Here is a 13694-nt window from a genome sequence, read left to right on the forward strand (position 1 = left end):
AAGTTGTGAATCAGCGGATGATGTTTTTCTGCTTTCCCTGTATACAGTGCCTCTTGAAACACCAAACACGGAAGCACCCGCAATGTGAACACCAATAATTTTCCCAAGTCTGATTCATGTAACTGCAATATAGTGCCTGAACAGCTATACAGAACAATGTTCTCACCATGACTAACACTTGCAATGTACTGAGGACGTTACACAAGTGCTGCTCATGATCAAATGCAACAGTGCAACAAGCAGACTTGGCTATTGTCTGCATTTATGTTCGTGCGTGTATTTCTCATGGTTGTTCTATATTTTTGTCCAGTCCTTTTACATGTGAATACTTTCTATGTTCAAATTTTTAATAATTTTTTGAAACTGGCTAATAACACAAGGAAAAATATGTCAGATTGAAGATATCATGCATTTGAGGCCTGAAATTGAAGTCCATAACTAAAAATGTGTGTATGTAAAATAATACCTAATAACAAAAGTATTGAACATTACACACAATTATGAAATGATTCCAGAAGCAAGCATACTGCTGATGGTGATTTTTCTAGTGTTGACATATACTGAGTTCAATTTAGTGGACAGTCAATTTTCTTCTTCTTCTTCGTTTCACCCAACTTTGGGGTACGTTGAATCAATCACTTCTGTGTGTTCTGTGCCTTTCTTTTTGCCCAGTACTGCTTCATTCTTTCTGATCTTGCTTTTCTTTCCTCATCAGAGATGACAATCGTTCTTTTCTTTCTATTTTGGAGCTGGAATCCCTCTTTTCTGTCTTTGCTTATCATTTTTGCGGTCCTGTCTGTGAGCATTTTTTCTGTGATGTGTAGTTCTCTTAAGTCTTTCTCTGTTTGGATAAACCAATTTGGTTTGGATTTTTTATTCCTGAAGTAGTCAAACATTCTTTTTGTAAGTCTATTTGGGTTCATTCTGAGAATGTGCCCATAAAACTCAATTCTCCTTTTCCTCATTGTAACCGAAAGTTTTTCTGTGGTTTTGTAGAGTGTTTCATTTTTGGTATGAATTAGTTTGTCGTTATGAAATTTGGGGCCTAAAATTTTTCTCAATATTTTTCTTTCTTTGATCTCTAGCCTTTCAATTGGGCCATGGTTAGTGATAGATAATGTCTCAGCTGCATATAGTGCTTCTGGTTTAATGGCAGTGTTGTAATGTTTTATTTTTGAATTCCATGAGAGGGACTTTTTATTATAAGTATTTTTAGTAAGCTGAAAGGCTAGTTCAACTTTGTTTCTTCTTAATTCTATTGCTTTTTTCTCAAGGGCGTTCCAGCTAATCCATTCACCAAGATATTTGAATTCTTTAACAATTTCGATCTTTTGGTCTCTTACTTTAAGATATTTCATTGGCTTTTTTATATTTGTGATTATTTTGGTTTTTTCAAAAGAAATTTTAAGGCCTATTTTCTCTGCTTGTTTCTGTAATTCGAGGATCTGTTCTTTGGCTTCTTCCCATGTTTCAGCTAGTAGGGCCATATCATCTGCAAATGCTAGGCAATTAACCTTGATGCCTTTGTTTTTTGTTCCTAGTCGGATTCCACTATTGATTTTCTTGTTCCATTCTCTTACTATTTTTTCTAGGGCACAGTTAAATAACAATGGAGAGAGTCCATCACCTTGTCGTCAATTTTCATTCTGAAGAAAAAAATTCTTTTTAAAATTTTTTTGCACACTGTGGAGACTTACATTTTGTTTAAATCTTATTGCATTTTGACCATTTATAATTTGAGGCTAACAGTAGATCTTTTCTTACAGTCGTGTATTCCTCTTAAATCGATGTATACCTATCAAACAAGAGAAACTGACATCGCGGCTTGGAGTTGCAGATTTTCTTCAGGTAAGTAAAAAATATTTTTTGGTTTGTATTTATTTATGTATGTAGAACTGCATCTCAGCTTATTTCACCCCTCATTTTTCATTACCTATTATTATTGTAATTCTATACTACTTTTTGTAACATCAGTTATCCAGTCACTGTTACTAAAAAAATCAAATGTGTTTCAGGAAGTCACAGAAGATCTCGAATTATGTAAAATGGAACTCCTCTACCTATTCTTAATTGCATTTGGTAGGTGCAAATGTAATCATAACTTGTAATGATAGCATTAAACTAGACTAATTCTCATCATAAACAGAATGTATTATGATGAAGGTAAGCCTCAGGACATTGACAAGCCTAGCAAAAGAATCTCAGAACTGACAATCATATACACTGTACTTGAAACAGCAGCTGTTTATTTTAGACAATGATGTTTTAGTAACTTCAGTTGCCATAAAGACACATCGTCGACTTAGCAGGATCATCATCAATGTGGATGTGAGTACGCACAGTGAAGGTAATACAAGCTTCTCACACTTTCCTGCGTCAATTATCATTGTTGGCATTCTGCACTGATTGTGAGGTATAGTAAATTTTGCGTAAAATCACCCTATCAATAGTAAATATGGAAATTAGCAAGAGACCCTTTGAAACTTAAGCTACTGGGACAACTTTGCCACTTTTTGAATAAGATTGTATTTGGCATCTTACCAACTTGTTTAATCATCCATATAGGCAGCAATGTTTTCATTGCACAGGGCAAACAATGAATGATAGATCTCATGTGCATTTTAGGTTTATTCATTGTTTCCTGGTCTTTGACAGTGCTTGTTTTTTTTTTTTTTTGGGGGGGGGGGGGGAATTGCAGATCGTGCATTTTCTGGTAATCTACAAAAGTGACTCACCCTGCCCACTTCTTCTAACATAATGGAAAACTATTTCATTTGTTCAGTGCAGTATATAGTTATGTCTGAAAAGTCGATGCAAAATTAAAAAGTACTTACGCGTTTGGGATAAACCTTTTTTATTTTTTTGACATAGTTTCCTTTTAGACTTATACGCTTTGTCCAATGCTGTTCTAATTTGTTGATCCCTTCCAAATAATAGGAATTGTCCAAGTCTGCAAAATAGCTATTAGATGCTGCAATCACCTCCTTGTTTGAATAAAATCTTTGTCCTGCCAGCCATTTCTTCAAATTGGGGAACAAATAGTAGTCCGAGGGAACCAAGTCTGGAGAATAGGGGGGATGTGAAACGAGTTGGAATCCTATTTCCATTAATTTTGTGACCACAACTGCTGAGGTGTGTGCTGGTGCATTGTTGTGATGGAAAAGGACTTTTTTGCGGTCCAATCGCCGGTGTTTTTCTTTCCAGCTCGGTTTTCAAACAGTCCAATAATGATGAATAATATGCACCTGTAATAGTTTTACCCTTTTCCACATAATCGATGAGGATTATCCCTTGTGAATGCCAAAAGACAGTCATCATAACCTTTCTGGCCGAAGGAATGGTCTTCGCCTTTTTTGGTGCACATTCTCCCTTGTTAACCCATTGTTTAGATTGTTGTTTGGTCGCAGGAGTGTCGTAATGTATCCAGGTTTCATCCAAAGTGATGAAATGATGCTAAAAGTCCTGCGGATTCTTCCTGAACAGCTGCAAGCCATCCTTGCAATATGTCACACAATTCCATTTTTGGTCAAGTGTGAGCAATTGTGGAACCCATCTTGCGGATAGCTTTCTCATGTCCAAACATTTATGCAAAATATTATGTACCCATTCATTCAGGATGCCCACTGCACTAGCAATCTCATGCACCTTCACTCTTCTGTCACCCATCACCATATCATGGATTTTATCAATGATTTCTGGAGTCGTAACCTCCACAGGGCGACCAGAATGTTCAGCATCACTTGTGTCCATATGACCACTCTGAAAATTGTGAAATCGGTTATAAACTGTTGTAATTGAAGGTGCAGAGTCACTGTAATGTTTATCAAGCATTTTGCCTTTCATAAAGTAATGTTTAATCACCACACGAAATTCTTTTTCGTGCATTTTTTGACAATCACTCAACTTCCTTGATTCACACGAATGCCAAACACAAAGAAATAGAGCAGTATGGCTGAAATTTAGTGTGCATTTTTTCCAAACATGCTACTAACTAAACATGACCTCAATACATGCCGGTGGTGCCTTCTCTCATACATTTCAGAATCACTTTTAGAAATAAAATTTTGTTGTGTATTTAGTACAGAAATATAACTTGTCAGTGTTGCACCAGGAAGTTTGGTAATAATGGGTCAACTTTGCCAATCTAGAATTTCACCCTTTTCTTCCCTGTTTCACACTTTTTTAAACAATCTAGAATTTCGCCCTTTTCTTCCCTCTTTCACACTTTTTTAAAAATCAAGTATTTTTGGACCTCTGAATAAGACATTAAAATGCCAAAGCCCATTAAAATCAAAGTGGGAGCATGCAGGTATTAAAATTATGATGACACTATGCTACAGCTAGCTATCTCTGCAATGATTAATAAGAAAATGAGTATGGAAAAGCAGCAAAAGAGTTCTATATCCCGCAAAGTACAATGGAAAACAAAGTAAAGTATCTTCACTTAAAGAAACCAGGTCACAGACTGCATTGAGTTGTAAAGAAGAGGAAGAGAAGATCCTTGAACAAGTCCTTGCTATGCAGAGTGAGCCTCTTAATGCCATTGATCTACAGATCTTTGTGAAAAATTTCTTAGATTTGATGGGGGAGCAGGTTTCACATTTTAAAAAATAACTTACCTCGTGATGACCAGTACTGTTCTCTTGTGAAACAGCATAAACAAAGTGCCGAAATATTTTTCGCACTAGAGCTAGTGTTGGAGTCGATCAGCTTAGCATACTTTAGTCTTTGAAGTTCCTCCATCGCATATATTAAACTATGATGAGACAAATTTGGCTGGTGATCCAGGGTTCAAAAAATGACATTTCGTGGAGGAGGCAAGTATCCAGAAAGAGTTATAAATTCTACCAAGGTCAGTATTTGTTTAATATTTGAAGCTTTGATGTCAGAGAACTGGACGTGGATCTTAGGAGGACCGAAAGGAACAAAATATGGCAGGGCTTCAAGTGGATGCTTTGATGCTCTGCATTTTGAAATGTGGGTTTTCCATGTTGTTTTGCCATGAAAAAAATCTATCTGATCCCAAATATTCCATAGCGGATAATCTCAGTAGCCATGTGAATGTAAGAGTTATCAAGGCACGCAGAACTCATGACATTCTCTTTGTGTTCTTTCCCCCAGCATCCACTCACTTATGTCAAACTCTGTAAATTTCAATCTTTGCTCCCTGTGAAAGGAAATGGAGAGCAATAGCGACATATTATAAGATTAGAAACTCACCTAGTTCCAAGACACTCATGGAAGTTCGTTTCCAAACTCTTGGCAAAACTTCTCATTGCTGTGGACGAAGGAGATAAAATGAACTTGAACATCATATCAGAGCTCAAGAAATGTGGTACTTTGCCACTAAATCCTGAAGAAATTCATTCTAGAATCCCAGATGCAACAAGAGCTGATGGTAATGGCACACCTAAAAGAGTTAGTGATTCATTCATGAATTACCTTCAAGCCTATCATGGGGATCATAGTTCACTGAAGAGAAGAAGAAGAAGAAGAAGAAGAAGAAGAAGAAGAAGAAGAATTTATCTAGCACCAGGAAAAGCTGTTGATAGACCACCAATCTCCTCTAAGTACCTCCCTAAGAAATCAACTGGTACAAGGAAAAATACTCAGAGGAATAGTCATCACAGCAGTGAAGAATCTGATTGTGTTTGCATGTGACCTCTGTCTCTACACCTGAACAAGATGCAGAACCCACAAAAGAACGTAATCAGGAGTTAATAGATCTTGTTGATCTCACTTTTTGCTGTGAAGAGGATCATAGCTCAGACATTTGTGAACATAATGAAATGAATACCATAGTGACCCAGGATCTTATACAGCTAAAGCTTGGAATGTTTATTGTGGTAAAATTCTTGACCAAAAAAAGTATCAAGCATCTTCTTGGTAAACTTATTCAATTCTATGGAGATGGGAAGTTCAAGGTGTCATATCTTCATACAACAGGCAGGGCAAAAAGTTGTTACTTCCAAGATGTGCCAGCTGAAGCTTCCCTGAATGTAAAACACTTGTGCATATAATTAATCCTCCTTACAAGTGCAACTGAGACAAATTTTTCTCTTCTGATGAAATTGTCAAACTTTTCTTGTAAGTTTGAATATTTAATTTTTTATGTTTTATGCTTCTTTTTCTATAAATATTTAATGATTTCTGCTTATTTTAATACAGGTGGAAAAGTTGTCTCTTTTGCCAATTAATTTTGCCAAATGTGTTTTCATTTTTATTATGTATAAATACATAACTAAGTTGTCAGCTGTCCATGTATCATTAAACTAGAGACTAAGAACATTTCTTAGGATAGTTTCAAAAATGTTTTTTGCATTATTAGGTGACAAAATGTGCAGAAGAAAAAAGTGTAGCAAAGCTGTCTCAATTTATGGTAGTTAATAGTTCAGTCATTGAAGGAAATTAGGGGAAAAATTGTGTAGTAGCAAATTTTTGAACAGTGCTTGGGGAGGAGTGTATTGAATAGTGCACTAAAAATCTTCTCTAGTGTGGTTGAGCATGGGTATGGGGGGAGGATCATCTAAAGGTCAGTTTTTTTATATTTTTCTTGGTTATCTTGAAAACTGTAACTTCTAGCAAAAAGGACTCCCAGTACAAACTTAAACTACTTTACATTTTCTACAAAAAATGCCCTATTCGGTTTTTATTCCAGCTCTAATAATTTCAACATTTCAGGAGATGGAAAATCACAGATTATTAAGATTGTGTTTAATGGTTTAAAATTAATGTATATTGTTAATTAATGTGGGTTAAGAACAAATATTAAATGTTTATACCACATCTAAGTATAGTTTGTATTAAGGGACAAGCTGTGTTCTAAGTGTGTAACAGGATTGAAAAGTGGGGGTGGAAGTGTACTAGTTGTAATATGGACTGAGGGCTGGGAGTTTGAAAAGCAGACTGACACTTTCAAGTTTTTATTAACACCAGTTCTTACAAATTATTGAACCATTAATCATAATCTTGCTTTATAGGTACACCTTCCATGGATTATATGTTCCAATGGATATTTAGCAAATAAACTTCAATTAAATAACTCATGGAAGTCACAACTAGGAAACGGCTTCCTTTTAAAATATTAACTTACTTGAAATTATTTAACCAAAAAAAATTTTGAAGCTTTGTGACCATTTACACAGGTAAAATATACTTGAAACTGCTTGACCAGAAAACCATGATAAGTAATTACACAACTCAGTATAACAGGCCAAATTTTCCGATACCCATGAAATAGTAATTAAAGAATTTTTTACAGGTTATGTCCATGCCTTGCATACCAGGCAATAGAGTATCTCACGTACTGTCACAGTGAGGTAACATTAACAGCTCTTAATGTTACATTAAATTACTAACGCTTGACAAGGACTTGTAAATTTCTTTTAACTGCAGCTTGTTGGACAACCCGGGTGTCCCAGCTACAGACACACTCCGTAGACAACCACCATGCAGCATGCAGCGGCAAATGGTGCCACACTAGTACTACTAAAGATCCTTCAGTGTTACAGTATATCAGACATTTCTCAGGTAATCTGAAAAAAAAAACAGTAATTTGTTCCTGGAAATCAATATACTGACAACACTGAGAAGCTAGTCTCCTCCAGATAAATTTTCCATACAATAACGCAGTGGTCACACCTTATAGTTTGGTCAGTTACATAGCACTAGAACTTTACACAAGTTTCAGATACCCATGGACACAAAATCAGCTCGAACATTGTTTTCTAATCATATGAGTAAAACAAACCAATGTGTCACATCTGACTGGTGTGGCATATGTTGTACATGTAATGAGAAAGATTATGGTGATGTGAGAAACAACCCAATCTAACATGCAAATTATAACTGCTTCTAAAAGAGTCAATTGTATGATGTAATCACAACTGTTAGCAGGAGAATTTAACATAACACTGATCTGTCACCAGTAGCATCCACAACAGGATGTTTAACTAGGAATGTAGGCATGAGGTACACAACAGCAATATAGGCTTAGAACACATGATTAGATGTACCACATTAATTCTTTGCTGTCCATAGGTCACCCAGCATGTTACTGTCATATAAAACTCAACAATCTGAACCTGATCTCTTCCACAATCCACTGAGTGCCTTTAGCTTGACAAATTCACATACAATCCATACTGAGCGTGTGCAGGAGGAATCACCAATCTCCTTGTGCCATCTCAGCTGACGACCACTCTGCACCTCTAGATCTGGTTTCCGGTTCTGGATGGTGCCATCACTAAGTGTCAGAGATGCTGGCCATCGCAAATGTGCACACCATTCACAGAAATAAGAAGTATGAGGCGAGGTAGGTTGCCCGATTGTGGTCATGCATTACCCTCCTTCATAGGTCACAAAATGATGAGCAAGCAGGTAACTCCCCATTCTCTCTGCTGCACTACATCACAAAAAGCAACTGCAGGGTGTTTGTCAAAGCTATACTGATCCTTCAGCAGCTCATATTAGGAATCACCAGCAACACAGTGTGCATCTGTCCCCATGGGTGTTTATTGTCCATAAATGCATTAACACTACGTGGAATACAGATATGAATTAGTAATAATACTAATGCTAGACATGCATATAACAGAATCTACATGATTCTTTGCATACTTGTGATGAAGCAAGCTGTGATATTTTTACTTCGCCTCTTGTTTTGCCATCATTTGTTTGTTCTCTTTTAACTAATTAACATTAACATACATGAATATAATCTGCATTTTCATAAAAAGGAAAGATTGGCTCTCAGTTTTAAAGAATCTAACACCAGATCTAATTTTGTGCTTAGTTTTAGGTATGTAATTGATATCTGAATTTATTTCAACTATTACTAGTTAATACTTTCATTATAGGGTGAAATCAGTAATTGTTTCGTAACTTAAATTCTATTGTTGATGTATAAATTCTGTACTAATTACAAACTTTTGGAGGAACAACTACTAGTACTCTTAAAGGATCTACTTGGCTCTATTCAAAAACATGTTAGCAAAGCCAGCTCTTAATTAATTCTAAAATAATTTTCAGTTTTGTCAAAAGTATTGTTTGCATAACTATATATGTTAATTTCAAGATTTAAACAAATAATTCAGCTTAACTCTTGTAGTAGAAGAAACTGTTAAATAGACGCAATTAGTCAGTGTATTCAGTTAATTTAATGAGTTAAGTTTTAATTGTAATTTCTGTAAATTTAACTTTGAACAATGTGTAGTTTCAGTATCTATTATTGTGAGGATATATGAGGACCCAAATTTTGGTCCCGAGACAGTCAGTCCACAGCTGAGTTTCAGGCTAGGAACCTGTTTTGGTTAGAACGACAACAATGCATCAACTTAACTGTAAAATAAGTGTTACACCAGTAGGCTGTGTGTTAAAGCAATGGCATTTTCTGTCCCGTATGCACCTGATTGTTCCGAAAGAATTGTAAATTATGGGGTTAGGTTTTTACTGGTTGTATATGTTCAACAGTAAACTATTGTAGCAGAATGTGGATATTCACCTGCAAACTGTTAATGAGGTTTATGGGAAGTTAGAACAATAGTGCACTGGCCATATAAAGCTGTTTATTATTGGAGAGGGGGTGGGGAGGTTGTGAAAAGTGAAAGAAAAAGGCTGTGAAATGCAACTGTGCATCTGTTGGCTACATCATTTACAGTAGACAGTTCTGCATGTCCACCCCCTATTTTTTCAGCCAGTACATCGACACCAAGAACAACAAACGAAGAAATGAAGTAGCCAACCCGCTACACACTGTTGTACATTTCTTGGGGAAAATTGATTCTTAGTCCTCCTGTACAGCAGTTGTAGCATTCTTCTGGGAAAGGCAACTTCCACCCACAAGTGCTGTGTGCTTTTCAGTTTACAGACAACCTATACCTTCCCAGCATTTCCTGTCCAGTTTGCTCATATGATTAAACAAAATGGCTTCACTGAGCTTGTGGATATTCATTGAATTTATTGTTGGTTTATTGAGTGACTATGTAACTGCAGTTGTTAAATAAACTGTTATGTATAAAAGCTCAACACTGGAGAGCCTGCCCCAAATGTAACATGTTTTCAATCTGTATTTGACAATTCAGTTTCATTGTCTCCACTATCAATGGCTGGAACACTTTTTATGGCTTCAGGGTACCAAATGCATCACCCCAGCCCCAACTCTCCCATCATTTGAAGAGGCCCAGAGGCTTAAACTGACTGAGCTGTTATGGAACCTCAAACTCTTCAACACAAGTCAAGCAGGGCATTACAGCAAATTACTGTTCTAGATTTAAACATGATCAGTTCTATTCCATCAGACATATTCACACTCACCTCGCAAGATTGTAAGACATACTGTTGATGTCTGATAAGTGGCATCATTTAGTGCAGCCCACTTTACAAGTGCCAGCAATTCCTGAATGGAAGATATCTACGCAGTTTACCAGTAACACAATTGATGGTGAGGCAAGTGCAGTAACTTTCTGATCATTCATTAATTCGCTACCAAATGACTACAACATGGTTACACAACTTTACAATATGTTGTCAATGACAGACAGCAGCAAGAGGTCACACTTATTAATCCAATCCCTTTCACACCAACACTATGTAGATCATTGACAAAATTATGCTTAAAAATTAGGCACTTCTCAGCCATTGTTTATAGACACAATTTTACATATAAGCTTACTTGTTAACTGCAATTACTCACTTAATAAACTAGAAATAACTCCACTATATAAACACAGGCTCAGTGGAGTCATTTTGTCTACTTACATATGATAACTAGACAGGAAAAGTTGGGGAGATATAGTCTGTCTCTAAACTGAAAAGTGTGCAGCACTCAGTGTGGAGGAAGAACACTGTAAATGCTATACAGGATAACTAAGAAACAGTTTCCCCTTTAGCAGCGTAGAACAGTGTACACACATTTATGTAGAGCCTATACATATGCTTTTCTTGCCTTTGTATTACTAACAACTCCCATCTGTACCCAATGTAGTCTTAACTTTGTGTAAAATAAAACATCCATTACCTCTGGAGTATCAGCATACTGTGTTACAGGTGATTTATAAGGCAAACTGTGGAATGGTTGTTATAGCTTTGTGAACTACCCTGTAGTTGCTTGTTGTGATGTAGTGTGATAAAGAGACTGGGGAATTGCATGCTAACTATGTATTTTGCAGACCTATGAAGGACAGAAGTGCATGACCACAATCCAGTGACCCACCTTCTTTCACACTTCTAACCTCCATCCCTGCCTTTCTGTTGTGTTATGCTCCCAGAATACAATTTACCCATTAAAATGGTTGTACTCCACATAGATGTGGTATCCACATGTAATATTTTGTTCTTAACCCACATTATTTAAGAGTAACATCAATTTTATGCCATTAAAACACTATTTTTAGTCATCTACGATTTTTCCATCCCCTGAATTTCGGAAACTATTAGTATTAGAAAAAAATGAATGTAACATTTTTTGTAGGAAATTTGATGTAGTTTAATTCTGTATTGTGAAACATTTTTGGTAGAAGGCACAGAAAAGCCTAAAAAGGGACCTTTAGGTGCCTTTCCTACACTCACACCCTCAGGGTATTTAATATGTTTTGATAACTAACCCTCCCCCTCCCCCCTACCACTGTACATAAATTTGTGACTGTACAATTTTTCTTGCCCCAGTTGACATTTTTGCTCGTTGTTGACTGAGCTATAAGCAGAGTTCCCATAAAAGATAGAGATATAAAGAAAAGAAATTTAAGATGAAATTTTAGTTGTATCTGTGATGAATGTAATGATAAGACTTGTACAGACATAGGCAAATATGATAAATTAATGGAAAATGAGATTGCTGCTAGCCTCTCTATCTCTGAAGATGTAGAAAAGTTACATTCTCATGCATATTTCCAAGAGGTTTCATGAAAAATGTGGAAGATAATGTGTAATAATACTCTTTTGTTTTGTGCCATGTACTGAAAGAACAAAAATGGCAAACCAAAATGAAAAAATTAGCAAACATTGTAATCAAGAGACTGCTTTTACGTTTCTTCATAAGACTACATTTTGGTACAACTTAATGTATTGTTGAATAAAAAGTTATTGGGGTTCCAGCTGTGTCAAGTGATTAAAATTACATGAGCTTTCAGCTAAGAACTCCTTGGCCATTGTCAACTGGTATGACTGCCAGTGGCCTGCTGGTAAGCCCGTATACATACTATGGTGCATTTAAAATCAGTTGCAAGTTTTTTGACAGTTTAGTACAGAGCAAGTGGAAGCAAGCGTAGTGGCCAGCAAGTGCTGAGTGTGCCAGCAGGTGACAATAATGCCAGGCCTACTTGGTGCAGAACTGAGCATACTCGCTTGACTATGTGAACAGCAAGCTGGCAGATCTGCGGTCTTTCTCAAATGATTTTAAAGAAACTATTCACTAATGAACTCTGATTCCCAGACATCTTATAGTTTAATTTGTCAGCTTCATGATGAAATTTCTATCACTTCATTGATGGTCATAGTTACTATGATATTTCAGTACTAGGTAAATTACTGCAAGAAATTCTTAAAGTTTGCAGTGGAAAACAGGGGTCACTATGGTTTTGCATTTGGAGCATATTAGATCATATGTTGCTGCATATGAAATTTAGATAACTTATTGAATTGTTCTTTTAACTTGAAAGGATATAGCTGTCTGTCTCCAGTATCAAGAAAATTGTATGTATGTGAAGTGCTCTGTCAGTAATACATGTGCCAGTGAAAAAGCCAGGATGAAATATTCATGAATCCCTCATACCTTATGAATGGTCTGAGATATCAAAACAAGATTTTGGCAAATGACAGCACACGAAGAATTAAAATGTTAGTGAGATGAATATTTGTAAATTCTGCTATGTTTTGGCTTTAACAAGGCAACAAGATAAGTTATGTATCACTCAAAACTTGTCACAGTCCTTCGTGAATCCACTTCTCCTCTTCTTGATATGACTGATAACTTGAGACCAGTCCTGTAGTGTAACATTTGCAGTGGCTTCTTTTGACAATACTTCAGCCTCATTGAGCATAAATTTCTTGTTGTTTTTTGCCACATTACTTTTCACCTAGGCTCACATATTCTCCTTCGGATTTAAATATGGTGATATGGATGATCACTGATCAGACTTTGCCTTAGCCAGTTCATTGGCCTGGTAGTGTAGAGTTTTCAGCTCATACAGCACTACAAGTTCCATTAACTACATCTTATATATGGTAGGTTCAACTTTATCCAATGGAACATTTCTTTGTACACAGAGCAAAATATCTGCTTTCCTACACTGCATTGCTGGAGGTTTTATCTTTCACAGTGTCATGGTATGGCACATCGTCTATTACTATTGTCAAATTAGACCTATTTTGAAGCAGAAAGTTATCTTCATAGCTGGTGAAAGTGTTCTTGACCAGTTTTATAGTGAATCTCCTGTTCATACATGCTGCATTGTTATTAACACAATGCCAAAATCACCTGTTCACAATACCTGATGAACGCAGAACACCAGAAAATACCACTTTATAATGAGAGCTAATGTGTGACATTACATGGTACTGTTTGTCCATGACGTGGCAACTTGGGCGCCTTACCAACTGGTAGGGAAAGTTGGCTCACCAGTGGTGTTACCTGGGTGATGCTGTCATGTCCCCTCCAATGAGCCAAACATCAACAGTCACAACTAATTTTGAACACA

The 13694-nt window shown here is 36.4% G+C and overlaps 1 protein-coding gene across 1 annotated transcript in view; it reads left to right on the forward strand.

The window, feature by feature from the left end:
- Window positions 1–13694, forward strand: part of LOC124787905 (choline transporter-like protein 1) — a 490856-nt gene that overhangs the window by 395972 nt on the left and 81190 nt on the right. Inside the window, exons 6-7 of the mRNA XM_047254885.1 lie at window positions 1767–1848; window positions 2016–2079. Of these exons, the coding sequence (XP_047110841.1) occupies window positions 1767–1848; window positions 2016–2079 (146 nt within the window). The remainder of the gene's footprint in view (window positions 1–1766; window positions 1849–2015; window positions 2080–13694) is intronic.

Source organism: Schistocerca piceifrons, chromosome 3 (genome assembly GCF_021461385.2).
Source record: "Schistocerca piceifrons isolate TAMUIC-IGC-003096 chromosome 3, iqSchPice1.1, whole genome shotgun sequence".
Taxonomy (NCBI): Eukaryota; Metazoa; Arthropoda; class Insecta; order Orthoptera; family Acrididae; genus Schistocerca; species Schistocerca piceifrons.